The sequence below is a fragment of the Drosophila montana genome, unplaced genomic scaffold (assembly GCF_035044405.1).
Source record: "Drosophila montana isolate Dmon_TW-CO22-7 unplaced genomic scaffold, ASM3504440v1 contig_2610_1, whole genome shotgun sequence".
NCBI lineage: Eukaryota > Metazoa > Arthropoda > Insecta > Diptera > Drosophilidae > Drosophila > Drosophila montana.
Window position 1 is genome coordinate 734 of NW_026997475.1, and position 20,834 is coordinate 21,567.

Here is a 20,834-nt window from a genome sequence, read left to right on the forward strand (position 1 = left end):
ACGCTGCATATCCCACGCTCCGTCTGAGCGCATTCCGTGAGCAATATACATATATACTCACTAATACAGGCATATGCGAGCTACTCACTCTCCCTCTCTTTGTAGCTGTTAACCAATAACAGCATAAGTATATATGTATATCCATAGGCTAAGCGCACATTTTTAAAGCCGAATACATTCATTAACAAGATACCCACAAAACTGAACTGACGTGCTGATTGTTTTCATTTATTAAATACATTTATGGAAAAACACCAAGTGTATTTCTACACTCTATATATAAAACTGTTTGTCCTGACTAACTGATTTATTGACTGATTGATTGGTGATTAACCCAGCGCATGCCGTTAAAGCTATAGCTGAAATTTTCACTGTAGTTACTTTTTGTGATAAAGGTGCACGTAAAAATGTGTGAAAAATCGCGAAAAACGGTTGTAATAAACTTTTTTGTTTACCATCCGATTGTCCTCAAGCTCATATTCAATAATCTTTGTTCAAATTCATTTGAGGGCTGTTTCGTTCTTTTCGACAAATGCATTCCCCCTTGGTCGAAATGGAATTTTATTTCCAAGGATATATATGAAAAATCATTTTAGACTCGTCGGAAAGTGGGATTCTAGGATGTTTTTGGTAAGGTTTTAAGTTTTGTCCGATTTGCTTCAAATTTATTTTCAAAGCTCTACATAAAAACTGAATGTATACGTGTTTCAGCAACTTGGAAGATTTTACCCGCAACACTGGTTAATTGCCGGGGTATTCCCGCTAATTATCAAAAATAGAATAGAAATAGAATATCTGATATTGACAGATTTAATAAGACGGAAAACGAAAAACTAACGGTTATCTCTATATATAAAACTGTTTGTAATGACTGACTGACTGACTGACTGACTGACTGACTGACTGACTGACTGATTGGTGATCAACGCACAGCCCAAACCGTTAGAGCTAGGAAGCTGAAATGTTCACTGTAGTTACCTTATGTGATGTAGGTGCAAGTTAAGACGGGGTTTCGGGAAATTCCACCCGCAAGTGTGAAAAAATCGCGAAAAACGTTTGTATGTAACTTTTTTGTTTACCATCCGATCGGCCTCAAACTCATTTTCAAAGATCTATGTTCAAATTCATTTGAGGGGTGTTTCACAATTTTTGAAAAATCCCCCTTGGTGCAAATGGGCGTCGAAGATTGGGTGGATGACGTTTTGTGTTCAATTTTATTTCCAGAGATCTATAAGAAAAATAATTTGAGATGTGTTTCACTTTTTTCGCAAAATCAAAACTCCTTCGGTCGAAAATGCATTTCAAAGAATTTTTTGGTGAATTTTAAGCTTCGTCCGATTTGTATAAAAGTTATTTGATTCCCGTCCGATCAGTTTCAACATAATTTTCAAAGCTTTATGAAAACATTGATTTTATAACATAGGTGCCACGTGCAAGGCCAGGTTATACCCGCTAGTCGATATATATAAATATAAACATATACACATATGCACTTCACTCTCTCACTGAGTGACTCTCTCACTGAGTGAGGCTCAGTCAATGCTACGTTCAGACTAGCATTGAAATGGCATCAACATTCAACAACTCCCCTTTTAAGGGAAGTAGAGTTTAAATCCTATAATATTGCGAAAAAGTTAATGTTAGAAAACGATCGGATGAATTCAGTTTTATAGACCATTGCAATAAAAAATACAATAAACATGAAGAAAAAACTATTTTTAATTTTCCAATTAAAACCACCAAACTAGACGTACGTACTATAAATGGTATAGTACAATTCAAGTAAAGTATTTCTATAAAACCAGACAAAGTGTGCTCCATCCAACAAGATTTTCTTAAAAAAATGATTTCGATATCGATTTTGCTCGATTACTTGGAAGCGGGGCAAGTTATCGATTATCGGTAACAAACTCGTTGTCTGGCTACAGCATCGTCTTCTTATCTTGTTATACTTGCTCTATAAAGCAACTGCTTAAATTTCGCTCTTAAGATTATTTACATTAAGCTGGCGCTCTTCGCTGTAACGATCATTTATTGCCATAACATTACCTTTTGCGAAGGCCTCGATGCTGTGCGTCGATTCTAGTTAACATTCTTTATTATTTATATATTTTTATATATTTGATTCACATAGTAAATTATGGTGTGCTTGCTTGTTTTTTAAAACCATCTCTAGACACATTTCAATGTTGAAAGCCTAAAATCGTTGTTTACCTTGCTATTCTTTTTATTATGGTATTGTACGTTTAGTAATTACGTTAATTTCAATTTTGTTATCTCTTTTGTTACTTTGATTTAGCGCTAAGTCTGGCTTGGCTTGGTGTTTTGTTTTTTTACTTGGGCATATCTTAAACTTTAAATAGCAACATTTAATTGACTTTGGGGGAAAAATTGCACCAAAATTTAATAAAGGCAGGCAAAGAAAACAGTTAAGGTAAGTATATTTAACCTAAAATAAATTATTTTCTTTTGAATAGTACTATTTACAATCTCATGAATGTATATTCAAAGCACAATTTAAATTTAACTAACGAATAAACAACTAGCAAAATAACACAAAGTATAATACTTTGTTCAATGTGAGATTGAGAAGCTTAATAATAACGGCTTCTTTAGTTTAACAACAATAGTAAATGTTTGGAGTTTTTTGCACTATATAAATATAAGTTGAAATATAGTAAATGTTTTTCTTTTTTAGATTTTGATAATTGAGTTCTTAGGAATTTTAAAAAACAATTGCATTTAATTTCATATTAAGGAGGAAATTCTTTATATCCGAATAAGTATTGGTAAATATATAGTTATTTAAATATTTTGTTTTTTTTTTTTTGGTCTATTTAAAAGCTGAGCAAGTAACAAGGATAGGTCATTTAGCTATGTATATCTAAATGCTGGGTGATTGGAATGCATTTTGTGGGTTACATGAGGCACACTGATCAAACGACATGGACTAAGCTAGGGCGCAATGCCCTTTCTTTTTAATATAATATGTATGTGTATATATGTTGTATACTTTATATGTATATTCCGATAAATTATTGTACTCTCTTGCATAATTTGCATATGTATTATGTATGAACTAAGTATGTAGTAATTGTCCAATTGCATTTGCTCTAAATGTTTATGAGTATTTGTTTTTAGTTGGTTTTGTGTATCATAATTGTTCTCTTGATTATGGGTTTTGTCTTTTTATTTTGGTTGCTGGCATTTAAGACCATCCACTTAGAGAGTTACATCATGTTCCTCATCGAGCATTTCGACAAAGGCGCGCGGCACCAGGCCCCTCATCAGACCCTGCTTACCGTACATGTAGTCCTCATTTACAGGTGAGCATTCGGCGACATAGATGACCTCGTTTGCGCTTAGATTCAATTCTGTGTGATCCTTGGCATCATAGGAGCACAGGACACGCGCGCGCTGCATTTGATCCGAGCTCACATTCAGTTGCATGGACTGATTAGCTTTGTGGCCGGCACTGCTGCTGTTGTTGTTGCCAGGATTACGTGCTCCACCGCCCATGCCGCCGGCGGCACTGGACTTGGCGGCATCATGCAAATCGATCGGTGTGTAGGGTGTTGGGCCCAAGTTGGCCAGCTCGCGCTGCAGTTGATCCATGACATCGCCGCACTGTTTGTAGTAGCGCACCTGGGTCTGGATGAAGGCGTGCAGATGGCGCAAGTGCGATGCCTGCGATGTGCTGATGCCATCCAACAGCAGCTTGGTGATCTCCGACTGACGATCAAATTCGGCCTGAGCCACGCGCAGGTCGCGCTCCGCCGCCTGTTGACCCAGCATGCTGCGTGCCTCCTTCACGCGATTCTTGCACGCATCCAAGTCCAAGCGCTTCGTCTCCAGTATGCCGCGATCCTTGCTGATGGTCTTCATTTCACCTTCTAGAAATTTACGTAACGGTTGCGTAAAGCATATGCCTGAGGTGGCAATGAAGTCGTGCTCGCACTGTCCTAACTTTTGCTCGGCCTGGCCCACTTTGATTAGTGCCTGGTCGTAGGGCATGTCCTGGCCAAAGTCGCCGCCCGCCTCAATCATGTCAAACGCCAGATGCTCCAAGTTGCTGAGTCGTTTCGGTTTCGATTTCTCAATCTTTTCGAATATATAATCCTCGACCCGATTCTGTGGATTCGGTATAAGCACCGATTCGGTGTCGCGCACCAACTTCTCTGTCCATGTTTTGGTCACGTCGGCGCGTTCCGCAAGATTTTGAAAGTGTATATCATACTCGGTGCGCTCGATGATGCCCAATTTCTCCTCCGTTAGCTGGACCACTCGTGATATTGTGCTACCCGTCTCCTTGACAAGGTTCTTCATATTAAAATTGGGCAAGTTGATGTTCATTTTCAGGTGAAGTTAATTAATTCAAATTAGATTTTTTGCAAGCCAATTCTCGTTTGTATTTATCAATAGTCTAATAAGAAGCAGAGATGCCAATCAATCGATGGCGAAGTACGTCCAACTAAGTTCGTTCGCTTCGCGCATTTGGTACGCATCGGCCACTTGCAGTATCAAAACATATTAATTTTTCGCAATTATCGCTTCGCTAAAATCGGCACGTACCAATTCGGGTTCGCTTGCCATTTTAAATCTATTGTTCTTAAATAATAAACACAGACCAATTCGGGTCTGCCTTCTAATCGTAACTAATAATAAATATATATATAAATTGGAGCACAAGAAATAACATAATGTTATACATTTCTATTTGTGAAAGCTATTGAAAAAGCTCAATAGCGCAACATTTTAGTGACCCTGACGTGATTTTGCTGTTGTTACATTATTGCTTTACATTTAAGCAACAAACTTAAAAGATCAGCAACCTGACATTTCGTTTTGTGCGGCTTATATACACCGTCGCTTTGCTTACTCTCTCGGTCGCTCAAAGTTTTTTGTTCTTTCGTGCGTAACTTATGTACAAGCTATTGCCGTTGCTTCGTTACATAGCTTGACACTTGCGTTCGGCGAAGTTCTTACAGCTATTGTTTAGGTGTTAGGTACTCAGCTAGTTTAGGCTGAAGCAAATCGAGCGGCTTCAGGCCTCATTTGATATTACTCACACTAGCCCCGAAGAGCTAGACTTCGATGAAATTGGTAGCCAATTGCGTGAGGACTTTGACGAGTTAGCCGCTTCTATGGAAAGTTCGGTTCGGAGTGAAATCGCGAAACGTGTGTCAATATTGCCCTGCTCAACATTTCGCGACCAACCTGTGCTGCCCGCGCAGACTGTCAGAGCTAACGCACCGCCGGTATCACCCGCATTAAAGTTGCCTACGTTCAGTGGTGGTTACACAAAATGCGCCGACTTTTATTCTATGTTCACAACCGTCATATAAAATCATGCGGATTTAGCAGATATCGAAAAGCTGCAGCATCTTCGATCGTGCCTGAAGGATTCAGCGCTGGACGCAATTCGATCATTGGAAATAACAAACGATAATTAAGTCATAGCACTTTATTTATTGGAGAAAAGGTTTAACAATAGACGTTTGGTTTTTCAGGCACACATACTTGAGATATTGGGGCTCAAGAGGGTGGCAGGTGGATCGGCCGTGGCGCTAAGGGAGTTGTCCGACCAATTCAACACACACATTCGCGCATTAAAGAGCATGGGCAACACCGAACAGATCGCTGAATGCATCATTATGCAGATTATCCTACGTGGCTACGTTTCTGGAGCAGAGATGCCGAACAATGGAAACCGTAAATTTTGCTATGGTAAGCTATGCCCCTAGCCATCAGGTGGGAAAAACTAGAGCAATTAAGACATGTAGATCGTCATTTATCGCCACTAACCACGACTCCCCTGTCTTCGTTTTTTGTGATTGCCCTGGTCATGGCATATATTGTTCCCGATTTGGAAACATGTCCCCTGCATTACAGGTTAGGGAGGCAAAACGACTTGCATTGTGCTCTGGATGCTGTCGGACCTGCGGGGCGAAGCATCATTCCCTGCTGCATTTAAATAATTCTGGTTTTCCATCTGGTCAGCTGACTGCGCCTGCTGATTCTTCGTCGATAGCCCACGCCTCATTCGCTAAGTCGTCGCCATCTACCTCTACCTCTCTTGTTGCCCGGCATTTCAATAGTGATGTTGTCCTCTTGGCTACTGCTATGGTGATCGTTAAAAATCGCTCCGGCACTTTGATACCTTGTTGTGCCCTTTTGGATTCCGGCTCTCAGCTTCACCTCATAACGTCTCGCCTTGCTCAACAGCTTCAGTTAAAGAAGCACAAGTCCTCATCCATTTTCTCTGGTCTAGGAGATTCTTGTTCTGACACAGAAGGAAATACGGCCACTATAACGATACAGTCTCGAGTATCTGAGTACTCAAAATGCCTCACAGTCCTGGTAGCGCCTACCATAACTGATAGTCAACCGAATTTTACAATCAATACTACGAATTGGAACATTCCCGCTAACATAAAACTTGCAGATCCGTCTTTCTTTAAACCACAACGCGTGGACTAGCTGCTTCGAGCTAGTTTGTTTTATGAGCTTCTCAGCGTCGGCCAGATAAAGCTTCTCCCAGGGCTACCATGCCTTCAGAAAAGAAGGCTTGGTTGGGTAGTTTCTGGAGGCGGACCGCGTTTGGGTGGTTCTACATTGATTGCGAAGCATACTGCGGGCAAACTTGAGTCAAGTTCTGAAGAACGTGCTGATGAATTGGTGCGTCGATTTTGGGAGATAGAAGCCTGTTTGTAAATTACACCTACCACATCAAAGGAAGAAACTGATTGGGAAGAGCATTTCTTAAGGACTCATACTAGGCAATCTGCCTAGTGGCCAATATTCGGTTCATTTACCATTCAAGCGAAGTTTGGAATGTCTTGGGACGTAATACCAACAAGCCTTTCGTCGGTTCCTGACCCTGGAACGCAAACTACAAAATCGTCCAGAAGATTCAATATTCAAATTTTCTAAAGGAATACTTGGATCTGGGTCATATGTCGCCTGTCGCTTCAGAGTCCGTAGGACTTTGTCAATATTTTCTTCCTCATCACTGTGTTTTTAAAGAAGACAGTTCAACGACAAAGTTGCGAGTCGTTTTCGACGGCTCCGCAGCTACCTCGTCTTTACAGCACCGGGCGATTTCCTCCAATGCATTCTGTTGCGAGACTCGCCAGAACAGGATGTAAATATTTTTAAGCTGGATACAGTTACATACGGAACAAAGCCAGCTTCATTTCTCTCTGTCCGTGTTATGCATCAGCTGTCTGTGGATGAGGAAATTAACTTCCCAATTGGCTCTCGGATTCTGCGGCGCGACTTCTAAGTTGACGACCTCATTTCAGGTGGTGACTCGATTCAAGAAGCACAGGAAATTCTTAGTCAGACGGCTAGAATCTTGGCAAGTGGGGGCTTCAAGCTGCGAAAATGGTGTTCAAATAATGATGCTGTTCTAGAAGGGATACCCGAAGAGGACAGAGATTTTTCTCTTCAGTTTGGTGAAGGGAGGGACATCACCAAAACTCTTGGGTTCGCTTGGGACTAAGCGTCGGATCGGTTGCAGTTTTCGTTCTCGTCCATTCATCCAAACCATCAAAAAGATCGATTCTGTCGACTATAGCTTGGACCTATAGGGCCGGTAATCGCTAAGGCTAAAATCTTTTTGCAGCAGATCTGGAAGGAGAAGCTTGATTGGGACGAGAGCCTGCCTTCATCACTAGCCACAGCTTGGAATAATCTTTGCTGCAGTTTTGAGAAAGCACAATTTCTTAAATTTCCTCGTCTCGTTTCTGCGACGCCAGCATCGAAGCGTATGGGGCCTGTGTCTACGTCATTTCTCGACGACCACAAGCCAGTTGTAAACTGTTGTGTTCCAAATCGCGTGTAGCTCCTCTGAAAACAATCACAGTTCCAAAGCTAGAGCTCTGTGGCGCCGTCTTATTAGCTAATCTCATGCGTGAGATATCTAAAATGGCACTCTTTGATGGAAAATTCTACTGCTGGTCGGATTCTTCTGTTTGCCTTTCCTGGATAAAGACCGAGCCCTGCAAGCTCAATGTGTTTGTAGCTAATCGTGTTAAGGCGGTTCAAGAGCTAAAAATTGGCATGGAATGGCGCTACGTTTCTACTTCACTCAATCCGGCAGATATACTCTCGAGAGGATCTACACCCAGTGAATTTAATCAATCGTTACTGTGGTTCAACGGCCGAGAATCTCTATGTGGAAACAAATTGGACTGCTCTTCTTCTTGGTTGCCAGAAAGGCCAGAACTCGAGCTAAGAAAAAAGGTCCTTGTTGCGTCATCTCCCTTCGTTGATATATCTGCCACTTGTAAATACGCTAACTTATTTGATAAAATGCAGCGTAATATCGCATATATCTATAAGCACAAGCAGGCATCCTGGACTAACAGTGTGTGATATACAGCATAGGACTTAACTCTTACTGCGGCTCGTCCAGAGAGCACACCTATGGGAAGAAATTAAATCACTGCGATCGCAAAGAGCTGTTAAGCCATCCAGTATCGCATCACTTAACCCTTTTTTGGATGAGTTCGGCATTCTTAGAGTTGATGGGCGCTTGAAAAACTCTTCGTTGGACTTCGAGGCTCGCCATCCAATAACTCTTCCGCGGCACCATCCCATCACAGATTCATTCAATAAGGTTTCACAATCGGGACTTACACGCTGGTCCACGTGCACTTCTGGCTCATATTCAGTTGCAGTATTGGCCGATTGGTGGAAGGAAGACCGTATCCAAGGTGGTTGGAAAATGTGTGAGATGCTTTCGTGCCAAGCCTCGATTAGTAGAGCATATAATGGCTGATCTTCCCAAAGAACTTTTGACTGCTTGTCGAGCCTTGGAAGTCTCTGGCGTTGACTATTGTGGACCATTTTTCTATAAGCCAGACGTACGTAACAAAGCTCCAGTCAAATGATACATGGCTGTCTTCGCCTGCTTCGTGACTAAAGCAGTTCACCTGGAGCTGGTCAAGGATCTGTCGACGGCTTCATTTTTAAATGCGCTCAAGAGGACCATCTCAGATATGGTCGGATAACGCTACCAACTTTGTCGGCACCAAGAACGAGCTTCTGGAACTCAAGCGTCTTTACATCAGTCACAATCATATTGACTCAGTGCACAAGTTTTGCATGGCTGACTCCATTGATTGGAAGTTTATTCCCCCTCGTTCGCAGCATTTTGGCGGCATTTGGGAAGCAGCAGTGAAGACAGCGAAGCATCATTTTTGTCGTGCTATCGGCTCTTGCGTTCTTAACTTCGAAGAACTTCGCACCCTAGTCTGCCACATAGCATCGATAATTAACACCAGGCCATTGTTGCCTCTTTCAGAAGATCCAGCAGACCTAGATGTGCTCACTCCAGCTCATTTCTTGATTGGTGGACCCAGCTCATCGTTTGTTGAGCCTGATGTTACGCACCTTCAATTCAATCGTCTGGATGGCTGGCAACGCGTAGCACACCTCCAACAACTGTTTTGGTCCCGCTGGCGTGAAGAATATTTAACGCTGCTTCAGAAGCGCTCCAAATGGCGTACTCCAAAACCAGGCCTATGTGTCAACGACCTAGTCCTCGTAAACGATGAAAATCTGCCGCCTCTCAGGTGGCAACTGGCGATGATCACGGAGTTAATCGTGGGAAATGATGGAGTCGCTCGCGTAGCCATCTTGCGCACCGCAACAGGAGAGATAAGCAGAGCTGCAAACAAGCTGTGCCTACTGCCCATCAAGGACTCAGTTGAAAGCCCATGCCTTTCAACGGGGGGAGAATGTCTGGCTACGCAGCTAAAACAGAAGGAGCGACCACGCCACTGATAAGAGCAGCATCTTATATCCCATCTTATAATACTTGCTCTGCGAAGCAACTGCTTAAACTTCGCTCTTAGGATTACATTTGCATTAAGCTTGCGCTCTTCGCTGTAACGATCATTTATTGCCCTAGCATTAACCTATGCGAAGGCCTCAATGCTGCGCGTCGAGCTAGTTAATTATAAAAACATATTAATTTGTCGCAATTGTAGCTTCGCTTAAATCGGCACGTACCAATTCGGGTTCGCTTACCTACAAAACCTATTGTTCTCAAATAATAAACACAGATCAATTCGGGTCTGCCTGCTTATCGTAACTTATAATAAATATATAAATAAACTGGAACACAAGAAATAAAATTAAGATATTTATTTTTTTTTGTGAAAGCTATTGAAAAAGCTTAATGGCGCAACATTTTAGTGATCCCGACGTGATTTTGTTGTTGTTACATTATTGCTTTACATTGAAGCAACAAACTTAAAAGATCAGCAACCTGACATTTCATTTTGTGCGGCTTATATACATAATAAGCAATCGCCGTCGCTTTGCTTCCTCTCTCGGTCGCTCAAATCATGTTGGACGGGGCACATATTGCCTGGTTTTAAGGAAATACTTTAATTGTACTATACCATTTATGGTACGTAGGTCTAGTGTGGTGGTTTTAATTGGGAAATTTAAGTTTTGTTTCATTATGTTAATCGATCATCATGTATCGATTACACACTTAAGTTGAATATTATTTGTTGTTTTAATAAAGTAAGGGTTTTCTCTTCTTCTTATTCCGAGTCCTAGGCAGCTTGAGCATTAGATGAGTTATGCCATTGTTGATTATTTATAGGGTTTTGCATTCCTTCTTGGTCCAAATATCGTTTGAACTCTTGCGCAAATTATGTTCTGTGCGATTCTGAGGTTTGTAATTATAATAAACTTAAATTGGTGACTTACCACATTATTAAAATTTTGATGTTTATTTCCCTTATTCATTCGACTATCATTATCTTTTTTAATTTGTTGTGGAGTTGACGGACTATTATAATTATTATGATCCAAAGTGCGTACTCCGAAGCCAGGCCTGTGTCAACGACATAGTCCTTGTCCGACATAGTCCATGGCCACTGGCGAGGATCACGGAGATAATCGTGGGAAATGATGGAGTCGCTCGCATAGCCATCTTGCGCACCGCAACAGGAGAGATAAGCAGAGCAGCAAACAAGCTGTGTCTACTGCCCATCAAGGACTTAGTTGAAAGCCCATGCCTTTCAACGGGGGGAGAATGTCTGGCTACGCAGCCAAAACAGAAGGAGCGACCTCGCCACTGATAAGAACAGCATCTTATATCCCATCTTATAATACTTGCTCTGCGAAGCAACTGCTTAAATCTCGCTCTTAAGATTACATTTACATTAAGCTTGCGCTCTTCGCTGTAATGATCATTTATTGCCCTAGCATTAACCTATGCGAAGGCCTCAATGCTGCGCATCGAGCTAGTTAATTATAAAAACATATTAATTTGTCGCTTAAATCGGCACGTACCAATTCGGGTTCGCTTACCTACAAAACCTATTCTCAAATAATAAACACATACCAATTCGGGTCACCCTGCTTATCGTAACTTATAATAAATATATAAATAAATAGGAGCACAAGAAATAAAATTAAGTTATTAATTTTTTTTTTGTGAAAGCTATTGAAAAAACTTAATGGCGCAACATTTTAGTGATCCCGACGTGATTTTGTTGTTGTCACCTTATTGCTTTACATTAAAGCAACAAACTTAAAAGATCAGCAACCTGACATTTCGTTTTGTGCGGCTTATATACATAATAAGCAAACGTCGTCGCTTTGCTTACTCTCTCGGCAGCTCAAATCTTGTTGGATGGGGCACATATTGCCTGGTTTTAAGGAAATACTTTACTTTAATTGTACTATACCATTTATGGTACGTGGGTCTAGTGTGGTGGTTTTAATTGGGAAATTTAAAAGTTTTGTTTCATTATGTTAATCGATGATCATGTATCGATTACACACTTAAGTTGAATTTTATTTTATTCCGAGTCCTAGGCAGCTTGATGAAAATTTTCAGTGTCTATTATCATCTGTCCACTGGTACTTTCCGATAAGGAGCATTAGATGAGTTATGCCATTGTTGATTATTTATACGGTTTTGCATTCCTACTTGGTCCAAATATCGTTTGAACTCTTGCGCAAATTGTGCGATTCTGAGGTTTGTAATTATAATAATCTTAAATTGGTGACTTACCACATTTTAAAATTTGGATGTTTATTTTCCTTATTCATTCGACTATCATTATCTTTTTTAATTTGTTGTGGAGTTGACGAACTATCATAATTATTATGATTCCCGCTGGCGTGAAGAATATTTAACGCTGCTTCAACAGCGCTCCAAAGTGCGTACTCCGAAACCAGGCCTATGTGTCAACGACATAGTCCTCGCAAAGGATAAAATCTGCCGCGTCTAAGGTGGCCACTGGCGAGGATCACGGAGCTAATCGTGGAAAATTATGGAGTCGCTAGCGTAGCCATCTTGCGCACCGCATCAGAAGATATAAGGAGAGCTGCAAACAAGCTGTGCCTACTGCCCATCAACGACTCAGTTGAAAGTCCATGCCTTTCAACGGGGGAGAATGTCTGGCTACGCAGCCAAAACAGAAGGAGCGACCTCGCCACTGATAAGAGCAGCATCGTCTTCTTATCTTGTTATTCTTGCTCTACGAAGCAACTGCTTAAATTTCGCTCTTAAGATTATTTACAGTAAGCTGGCGCTCTTCGCTGTAACGATCATTTATTGCCCTAACATTACCTTTTTCGAAGGCCTCGATGGTGTGCGTCGATTCTAGTTAAGTTCCTTCGCTTGCTCGGGTCTGCTTGCTTATCATAACTTATAATAAATATATATATATATATTGGAACACAAGAAATAAAATAATGTTATATATTTCTATTTTTGAAAGTTACTTATTAAAAAAGCTCAATAGCGCAACACTCGTTCTGCGAGGGTAGTAGGAGAACCTACACTGCAAATTTGAAGTCTCTAGCTCTTATAGGTTCTGTTATCCTTGAGTTCATACAAACGGGCGGACGGACGGACGACGATTCGACGGACGGAAAGACCAACGGACATGGGTAGAGCGCCTCGGCTTGTGATGGTGATCAGGAATATATATACCTAATTGGGTCGGAGATCCTTCCTTCTGCCTGTTACATACATTTACACAGTTACATTATACCCCTTTTTACTCATTTTAAATGGTTTCAGGGTATAATAATGTATGATAAAAGAATAATATACCTTCATTATGAAGCAGACCTCCTTATATTCCAATCTGCTTATATCGAAATCTAGAGTCCGAATAACATAATTAAAGTTATGAGATCCATTGATTATAATCAAAACTCACAGGAACCTGTTACACCCAGATATAACATTTTAAAACATTTTCTAGCATTAAAAAAATAAACATATCACTTTCCGGATTATTAAAATATCATTCAAAACACAATCAATGAATGCGAAGTATGCAATGCTACAAAAACTGAGCATAGAAATACCAAATTTCAATTTGAACTAACCCCAGAGTATTTAATCCCAATGACAAATACGTTATGATCTTTTACATGATCTTTAACAAAAATTACGCTATTGCGAAGATATTCACTCAAAATACGCCACTTTAATAGAAATCAAGGTTCCGCTTTCATGTGCGCTGCACTACCATTATGGTTGAAATCAGAAGGTCTAATCTCTATATATAAAACTGTTTGTCCTGACTAACTGATTTATTGACTGACTGATTGGTGATTAACACAGCACATGCCATTAAAGCTGAAATTTCACTGTAGTTACCTTTTGTGTTAAAGGTGCACGTAAAGAAATTCGCATGTGTGAAAAATCGCGAAAAACGGTTGTACAAAACTTTTTTGTTTACCATCCGATTGGCCTTAAGCTCATATTCAATGATCTTTGTTCAAATTCATTTGAGGGGTGTTTCGTTCTTTTCGACAAATGCATTCCCCCTTGGTCGAAATGGAATTTTATTTCCAAGGATATATATGAAAAATCATTTAAGACGCGTTTCACATTTTTCGCAAAATCAATGATTTCTCATGGGAAAGTGGGATTCTAGGATGTTTTTTGTAAGGTTTTAAGTTTTGTCCGATTTGCTTCAAATTTATTTTCAAAGCTCTACATAAAAACTTAATGTAAACGTGTTTCAGCAACTTGAAAGATTTTACCCGCAACACTGGTTAATTGCCGGGGTATTCCCGCTAGTTATCAATAGAACAAGCAAAAATATAATTTCTGATATTAAGAGATTTAATAAGACGGAAAACGAAAAACTAACGGTTATCTCTATATATAAAACTGTTTGTAATGACTGACTGACTGACTGATTGGTGATCAACGCACAGCCCAAACCGTTAGAGCTAGGAAGCTGAAATGTTCACTGTAGTTATCTTATATGATGTATTTCGGTAAATTCCACTCGCAAGTGTGGAAAAATCGCAAAAACGTTTGTATATAACTTTTTTGTTTACCATCCTATCGGCTTCAAACTTATTTTCAAAGTTCAAATTCATTTGAGGGGTGTTTCACACTTTTAGGAAAATCCATTCCTCCTTGGTGGAAATGGAGGTCAAAGATTTGGTGGGTGACGTTTCGTGCTCAAATTCATTTCCAGAGATCTATAAGAAAAATCATTTGAGACGTGTTTCACACTTTTCGCAGAATTCAAACTTCTTCGGGGGGAATGCGAATTAAAGATTTTTTGGGCGAAGTTTTAAGTTGTGTCCGATTTGCTTTAAACTTATTTTCAAATCTCTACATAAGAACTTAATGAATACGTAATTCAGCGATTTGGGAAATTCCACCCGCAACAGTATTAAATTGGCGGAAAACGGTTGTATGAAAGTTCTTTGCTTACCATCCGATCGCCCCCAAACTCATTTTCAAAGATCTATGTTCAAATTCATTTCCTTATTGCAAATGGGGGTCGAAGATTGGGTGGATGACGGTTTGTGCTCAAATTTATTTCCAAAGATAAGAAAAATCATTTGAGACGAGGTGGAAAATGCATTTCAAAGATATTTTTGGTAAATTTTTTTCGATTTGCTTCGTCCGATTTGCATAAAAGTTGTTTGATTCCCGTCCGATCAGTTTCAAAATCATTTTCAAAGCTTTATGAAAACATTATTTTTATAACATACGTGCCACGGGTAAGGCCTGGTTAAATCCGCTAGTCGATATATATAAATATAAACATATGCAATAGGATTTTGCAAGAACATACATATGTCCACTTTCTTCATATACCACTTAAACCTTTGCATACATATCGATTGTGGAGGAGGGGTCAGATTAGTAAATCGACTTCAAATGAAACAATATAATTTTCTTTACTCGCTCACTGAGTGACTCTCTCTCACTGAGTGAGGCTCAGTCAATGTTACGTTCAGACTAGCATTTGAACTGGCATCAACACCACACGGATCGATCAAGGCCCGAGTCTCGAGGGTCTTCTTCGCGGTGTCTAGGAGTACTGTGGCGGTGGGCAGGACGGACGTCCGTATCGTGGAAGGGCTTGGGGTTGGTGGTGATGTGCTGCTGGAGGGCAAGGATGCGACATATAAAAATTATTGGGGCTAATGTTTGGAGAGACTTGCGTCATATGACCTAAGTAGAAGTACCCTATATGCAAATATAAAGTATGCGGCACTTTGCTGCATACAATAACAATTATTTATTAAACAAGCCCAGAGCCACTTTATATATTGGCTCTGGCTCATATTACGCAGCGCGCTTCACTAGCCTCACTAGCTGACCGCTTATGCTTACGCTGCATATCCCACGCTTGGACATTGAGCGTCCCGAATACTGAGTGAGTAGAGAGTGTAGAGAGAGCGTTATGGTGAATAAACGCGGTGGCTTACAAAACAAATTAAAAAAAAAAAATAGCGCACCTAAGGTGGTTGCTATACACGAAAACGCCAACACCCGCATGGTCGACAGCTCAGAAGCTACAAACGGAGCTCGGCCACCTGCAAAATGTACTTTAGCAGAGAAAATCAAACATCGCTACTCACTCAGCGAACATTATAATAAACAAAGCAACTAATAAAGTTGAGCCCATTGCCGCAGTCAGCCTGCCGAAACTCAAGAAAACGTGCCCTTAAGATTGCGAAGGCCCGCTAGATAGCCCCTTCTGCGAATACACGGGCAGACACTGCACAGCCAGCACTAACAAGGAAATACCGATGCGATGACCGGCACCGGCCCCGTCTGAGCCCATAGGCCCAGGACATCAGCAGAAGCTATTCAACAAGCGAGAGGGGCACACCGCCACTTGCGTCATCGAGGGAGCATCAGCGTGCCACATTCGGCGACGCCCAGCTGATGCAGCGAACAAGCGACGCAGCGACGCAGAGAAAACATACCCACAATGGGTTTAGTAGATACGAAGGCAGGGGCACCCACTGCTAATGTAATAAATAAAGTTGAAGCTTAGACTCCAGATCAGAAGCTAATTGTAACATTGTTAATAATAATAGTAATTATAATGTGCATAAACATGTTTTATAAAATTTACAAGCTGCACAACAAATGTTTAATAAAGAAATACTTAAGCAGAGCAAATGATCTGGACAAAATATAAAAATTCACTAAAAATTTAAAATAACATACGAAAGAAAAAAAAAATATAACAATGAAAAATAAAATATGAAAAAAATTGTAAGAAGATAAGAAAATACTTGAAAATGGACACAATAGAAGCCATAGAAGCCATAACTTTAGAGATGCTTGTTTTAAAGAAAGAACTTAACAATTGGTCTCAACGACCCCAGTAAGCATATATGTATGAATTAGAACATTTATTATTATTATTATTATTATACATTACAATCATTAAATAGCATCCAATACTAGGAAGAACAAAAAATGTTCAAGAAATGAATTCATTATGGAATGGCAACAAATTTTGGCCACAATAATTGAAAATAAAGAAAATTTCTATAAGTCATATAAATGTCTATTTCAGAATAAAATTGTTCAGGCGGTAACTGTCAAAAAGTATGCAAAAATATTAGTAGAGTGTCTTAACCAGGCCCATACGTTAATTCACGACCAAGGAGAAAAGTTAAATCAGACTCATTGGTCATGGTTTTCAAACTTTTTGATTAGACTAAGATCAAATTTGATAACAATAAAAGGGATGCATTATTTGGATATATCAATATCCGACAATCGTAAATACCCCTTTGACAATCGGAACTAGTGAAGAACCGGAATCGATAGAATCCGCAAGTAATTCTGACACCGAAATAAAAGAAAAAGATCTACACGATCTAATAATACCAGCGGTATTAAGCGATTTGGTAGAAGAAGAGTTTTCAGATTCTGATACAAGCCTCGGTATAGCAGAACAAGAGGCCGATACAATGGCAGATACCTCAGCCGCCATAAGGGCGTACATAAGAGAAATATCGAGTGCAGTTCCGGCAATCAAACTGGTCGACCTAGTTAATCATATCAAAAATTATAAGAACAACCCTGTACAAAGTACAAAATGAAACCTCTATAGATAATTAACAAATTACAGACTGTATTTGGGTCGAAACATCATCTTGTATTCCAGAGGTAATTATCGTGGTAGAGGAATAGAAACAATTATAATAACCAGAACAGGATAATACTAAAAATAACAATAATCATATCAGATTAACCCCGAATAACCTGGGAAACTCTCAACAACCTTTAGATACGCAACAATAGAGATCGGGTTAGAGAGGTTTACACCATTAATCTCAATCTTAACATACTTGTATCATTTAATCACGTAGCAAAAGGATAAAATACATAAAATACAGGTGCAGACATTTCAATTGTAAAAGAAAATTCTGATTTTTTCATTTTTTTCAATGACATTCAAAATGACAATAGAATCAATATTCAAGGCATAAGCCAAGGAGTTATAAAATCTAAAGGCTTAACCTACAGACAGATCAATATATAATTCCACAAAATTTCCATATAGTAGATCAGCATTACGCAATACCATGCGACGGAATAATAGTGATTGATTTTATAAAAAAATTTAATTGTCAATTAGATTTCAAACCTACAGAAGATTGGTTTATAATTAGACCTAATAACTGAAATTTTCCGATTTACGTTCCGATAACATACAGTTCTGGTAATAACTCAATATTATTACCAGCAAGATCCCAAGTCGTCCGCAAAATCACTATAGCCTCCAAACCAGTAAATTCAAGTTGGTATCTACGTTGCAAATACTATTGCAACTTCTCAAAATACATTTGTCCGACATCTAAATACAACAAATACTAATCAATTAGTAGTACATATTCGGACTTGAAACCGAATCTATATCAACAAATAATTTGTATAAACAAAAATTGAGATTGAAGGATGATGAACAGGTTTACATAAAAAATTAGAGAAATCCTCATAGCCAAATACAAGAAATTAAAGCTCAAGTACAAAAGTTAATTGACGACAAAATAGTCGAACCTTCTCTATCAGGATATAATAGCCCGCTATTGCTAGTTCCAAAAAAATTTCTTCCAGATTCCGAAAAGAAAACATGGCGATTAGTAATTGACTATCGTCAGATTAATAAAAAGCTGTTATCTGATAAGTTTGATGTGATGTTTTAGTTCAACTAGGTAGAGCAAAATATTTTTCATGCCTCGACTTACAGTCGGGTTTTCATCAAATTTAACTTAAAAAAAGTTCAAGAGATATAACGTCCTTTTCAACGAGCAATGGCTCATATGGCTTCACGCGACTACCATTTGGTTTAAAAATAGATACTAATTCTTTCCAGAGAATGATAACTATAGCATTTTCTGAACTAGAACCGTCTCAAGCATTCCTTTATATGGATGATCTAATAGTTATTGATTTTTCCGAAAAGCAAATGCTTAAAAACCTAACTTACGTTTTTGACAAATGCAGGATATACAACCTGAAACTACATCCCGAAAAATATTCATTTTTGATACATGAAGTCACATTTGCACAGATAATGCACATAAATGCACAGATAATAGAATCTTGCCAGATGACAAAAAATATGATATCGTTCAAAATTAACCAGTTCCCCATGACGCGGATACCGCTAGACGTTTCATTGCGTTCTGTAATTACTACAGACGATTTATTAAAAAATTTGCAGACTATTCAAGGCACATAACTAGATTGTGTAAGAAAAATATTCCATTCGAATGGACCGATGACTGCCAAAATCACGGCTTATAGAACCAACTTTGTTACAACATCCAGACTTCGTCAAAGAATTTTGCATAACAACAGATGCGAGTATGGCCACCAACTTCCAGTTGCATACGCATCTAGATTATTTACAAAAGGTGAAAGTAACAAGAGCACAGCTGAACGAGAATTAGCAGCTATTCATTGGGCAATAACACATTTTAGACCCTATATTTACGGTAATCATTTAATCGTCAAAAAAGATCACAGACCGCTCACTTACCTATTCTCACTGATTAACCCGAGCTCAAAATTAACACGTATGAGACTTGAATTGGAGGAATATAATTTCACAGTAGAGTATCTAAAGGGTTAAGATAATTATGTAGCTGATGCGTTATCAAGAATAAAAGAAATTACTTGAAATATTAAAAAAGCCACTACAAGATATCAAAGTAGACAGAAATACTGCGCAGGAGATAAAGAAATAGAATTGCCTAAGCAATCTCTGGAAAAAGTTTCAAAGCCCAACGTATATGAAGTCATCAAAAATGACGATGTACGACCTTGCTGTTTATATGCTGTTTCTGTAATCATGGGAAGAAGATTACTGCAGATATGATGTCAGCGATTTATATACTAATGGAATTCTTGACTTAGGTCAGTTCTTCCAAAGGCTTGAAACGCAAGCAGGTATAAGTAAAATCAGCCAACTCAAAATGGCACCGTGGGAAAATATCTTTGAACACGTTTCAATTGATAATTTCATAGAAATGGGCAATAAAACATTAAAATCATTAAGAGTAGCGCTACTCAACCCGGTGACCACCACTAAAACTGAAAGAGAAAAAGAAGCAATACTGTCTACATTCCATAATGAACCCATTCAAGGAGGTCGGTCATACTGGCATTTCAAAAACCTTGGCCAAGGTCAAAAGATATTATTTCTAGAAAAGTATGTCTAAAGATATAACTGAGTACATACGAAAATGTCAAAAAATAAAAATAACAAAGCACACTAAAACTCCGCTTATACTGACAGAAACACCAATAGGTTCTTTCGACAGAGTGATAGTGGACACTATTGGTCCGCTACCTACATTTGAGAATGGGAACGAGTATATAGTCACATTAATGTCTGATTTAACCAAATACTTGGTTGCCGTCCCAATTGCAAATAAAAGTGCAAATACTCTAGCAAAAGCGACATTTGAATCATTTATTCTGAAGACATGGAAACAGAATATAAGAATTCGATTATAAATGATTTGTGCAAAAATTTAGAAATAGACAACATAACGTCTATGGCACATCATCACCAGACATACATATTCTCATATATATCAGTTAATAATGCTGATTGGGACGTATGGCTTCAATACCTCGTATACTGTTTCAGCACAACGCCCTCGATGGCAAATTGTTTTCGGCAAACAAAACAATTTTTCAAAACATTATTGTATATTTATTAATTATCCGCTTAAAAGCAGCCTAGTGCAATTTTTGTCAATCAATTCCAACCACAATATAAATCGTGGTTAAAATTTGAATTGTATGTACATAAGTACACTCTTATATTCCTATCTTCCTCTCCTATCCATCAAACAAGAAAGGGGAGAATTAATTAAGTTTCCACATTCAATTTAATATTTTTATTGTTAATATTGTTAATTAACCACTCAGTCCGATAAACAAACATACTGTAACCAAGTACCAAGTAATATGTTGGATATCAAATTAATACTCTTGCATGACAGTATTCACTTCAATCCGAAACACATCCATGTCTTTTGAGTTG

General features: G+C 38.9%; 2 protein-coding genes across 2 annotated transcripts; one reads left to right on the forward strand and one right to left on the reverse strand.

Moving 5' to 3' along the window:
- Nucleotides 1–2,836: 2,836 nt before the first annotated feature.
- On the reverse strand, nucleotides 2,837–4,431 carry LOC135429175 (endophilin-B1-like). Its single transcript, XM_064683425.1, has one exon. It carries the CDS (start codon nucleotides 4,351–4,353, stop codon nucleotides 3,223–3,225), a length of 1,131 nt encoding a protein of 376 aa, XP_064539495.1. The 5' UTR covers nucleotides 4,354–4,431; the 3' UTR covers nucleotides 2,837–3,222.
- Nucleotides 4,432–8,979: 4,548 nt separating this feature from the next.
- LOC135429176 (uncharacterized) lies at nucleotides 8,980–9,792 on the forward strand. Its single transcript, XM_064683426.1, has one exon. It carries the CDS (start codon nucleotides 8,980–8,982, stop codon nucleotides 9,790–9,792), a length of 813 nt encoding a protein of 270 aa, XP_064539496.1.
- Nucleotides 9,793–20,834: the final 11,042 nt, after the last annotated feature.

What these genes read in the sequence shown, in the direction of transcription:
- LOC135429176 (XM_064683426.1), top strand. Translation starts at nt 8,980, where the DNA reads ATGCGCTCAAGAGGACCATCTCAGATATGGTCGGATAACGCTACCAAC.
- LOC135429175 (XM_064683425.1), bottom strand. Translation starts at nt 4,353, where the DNA reads ATGAACATCAACTTGCCCAATTTTAATATGAAGAACCTTGTCAAGGAG.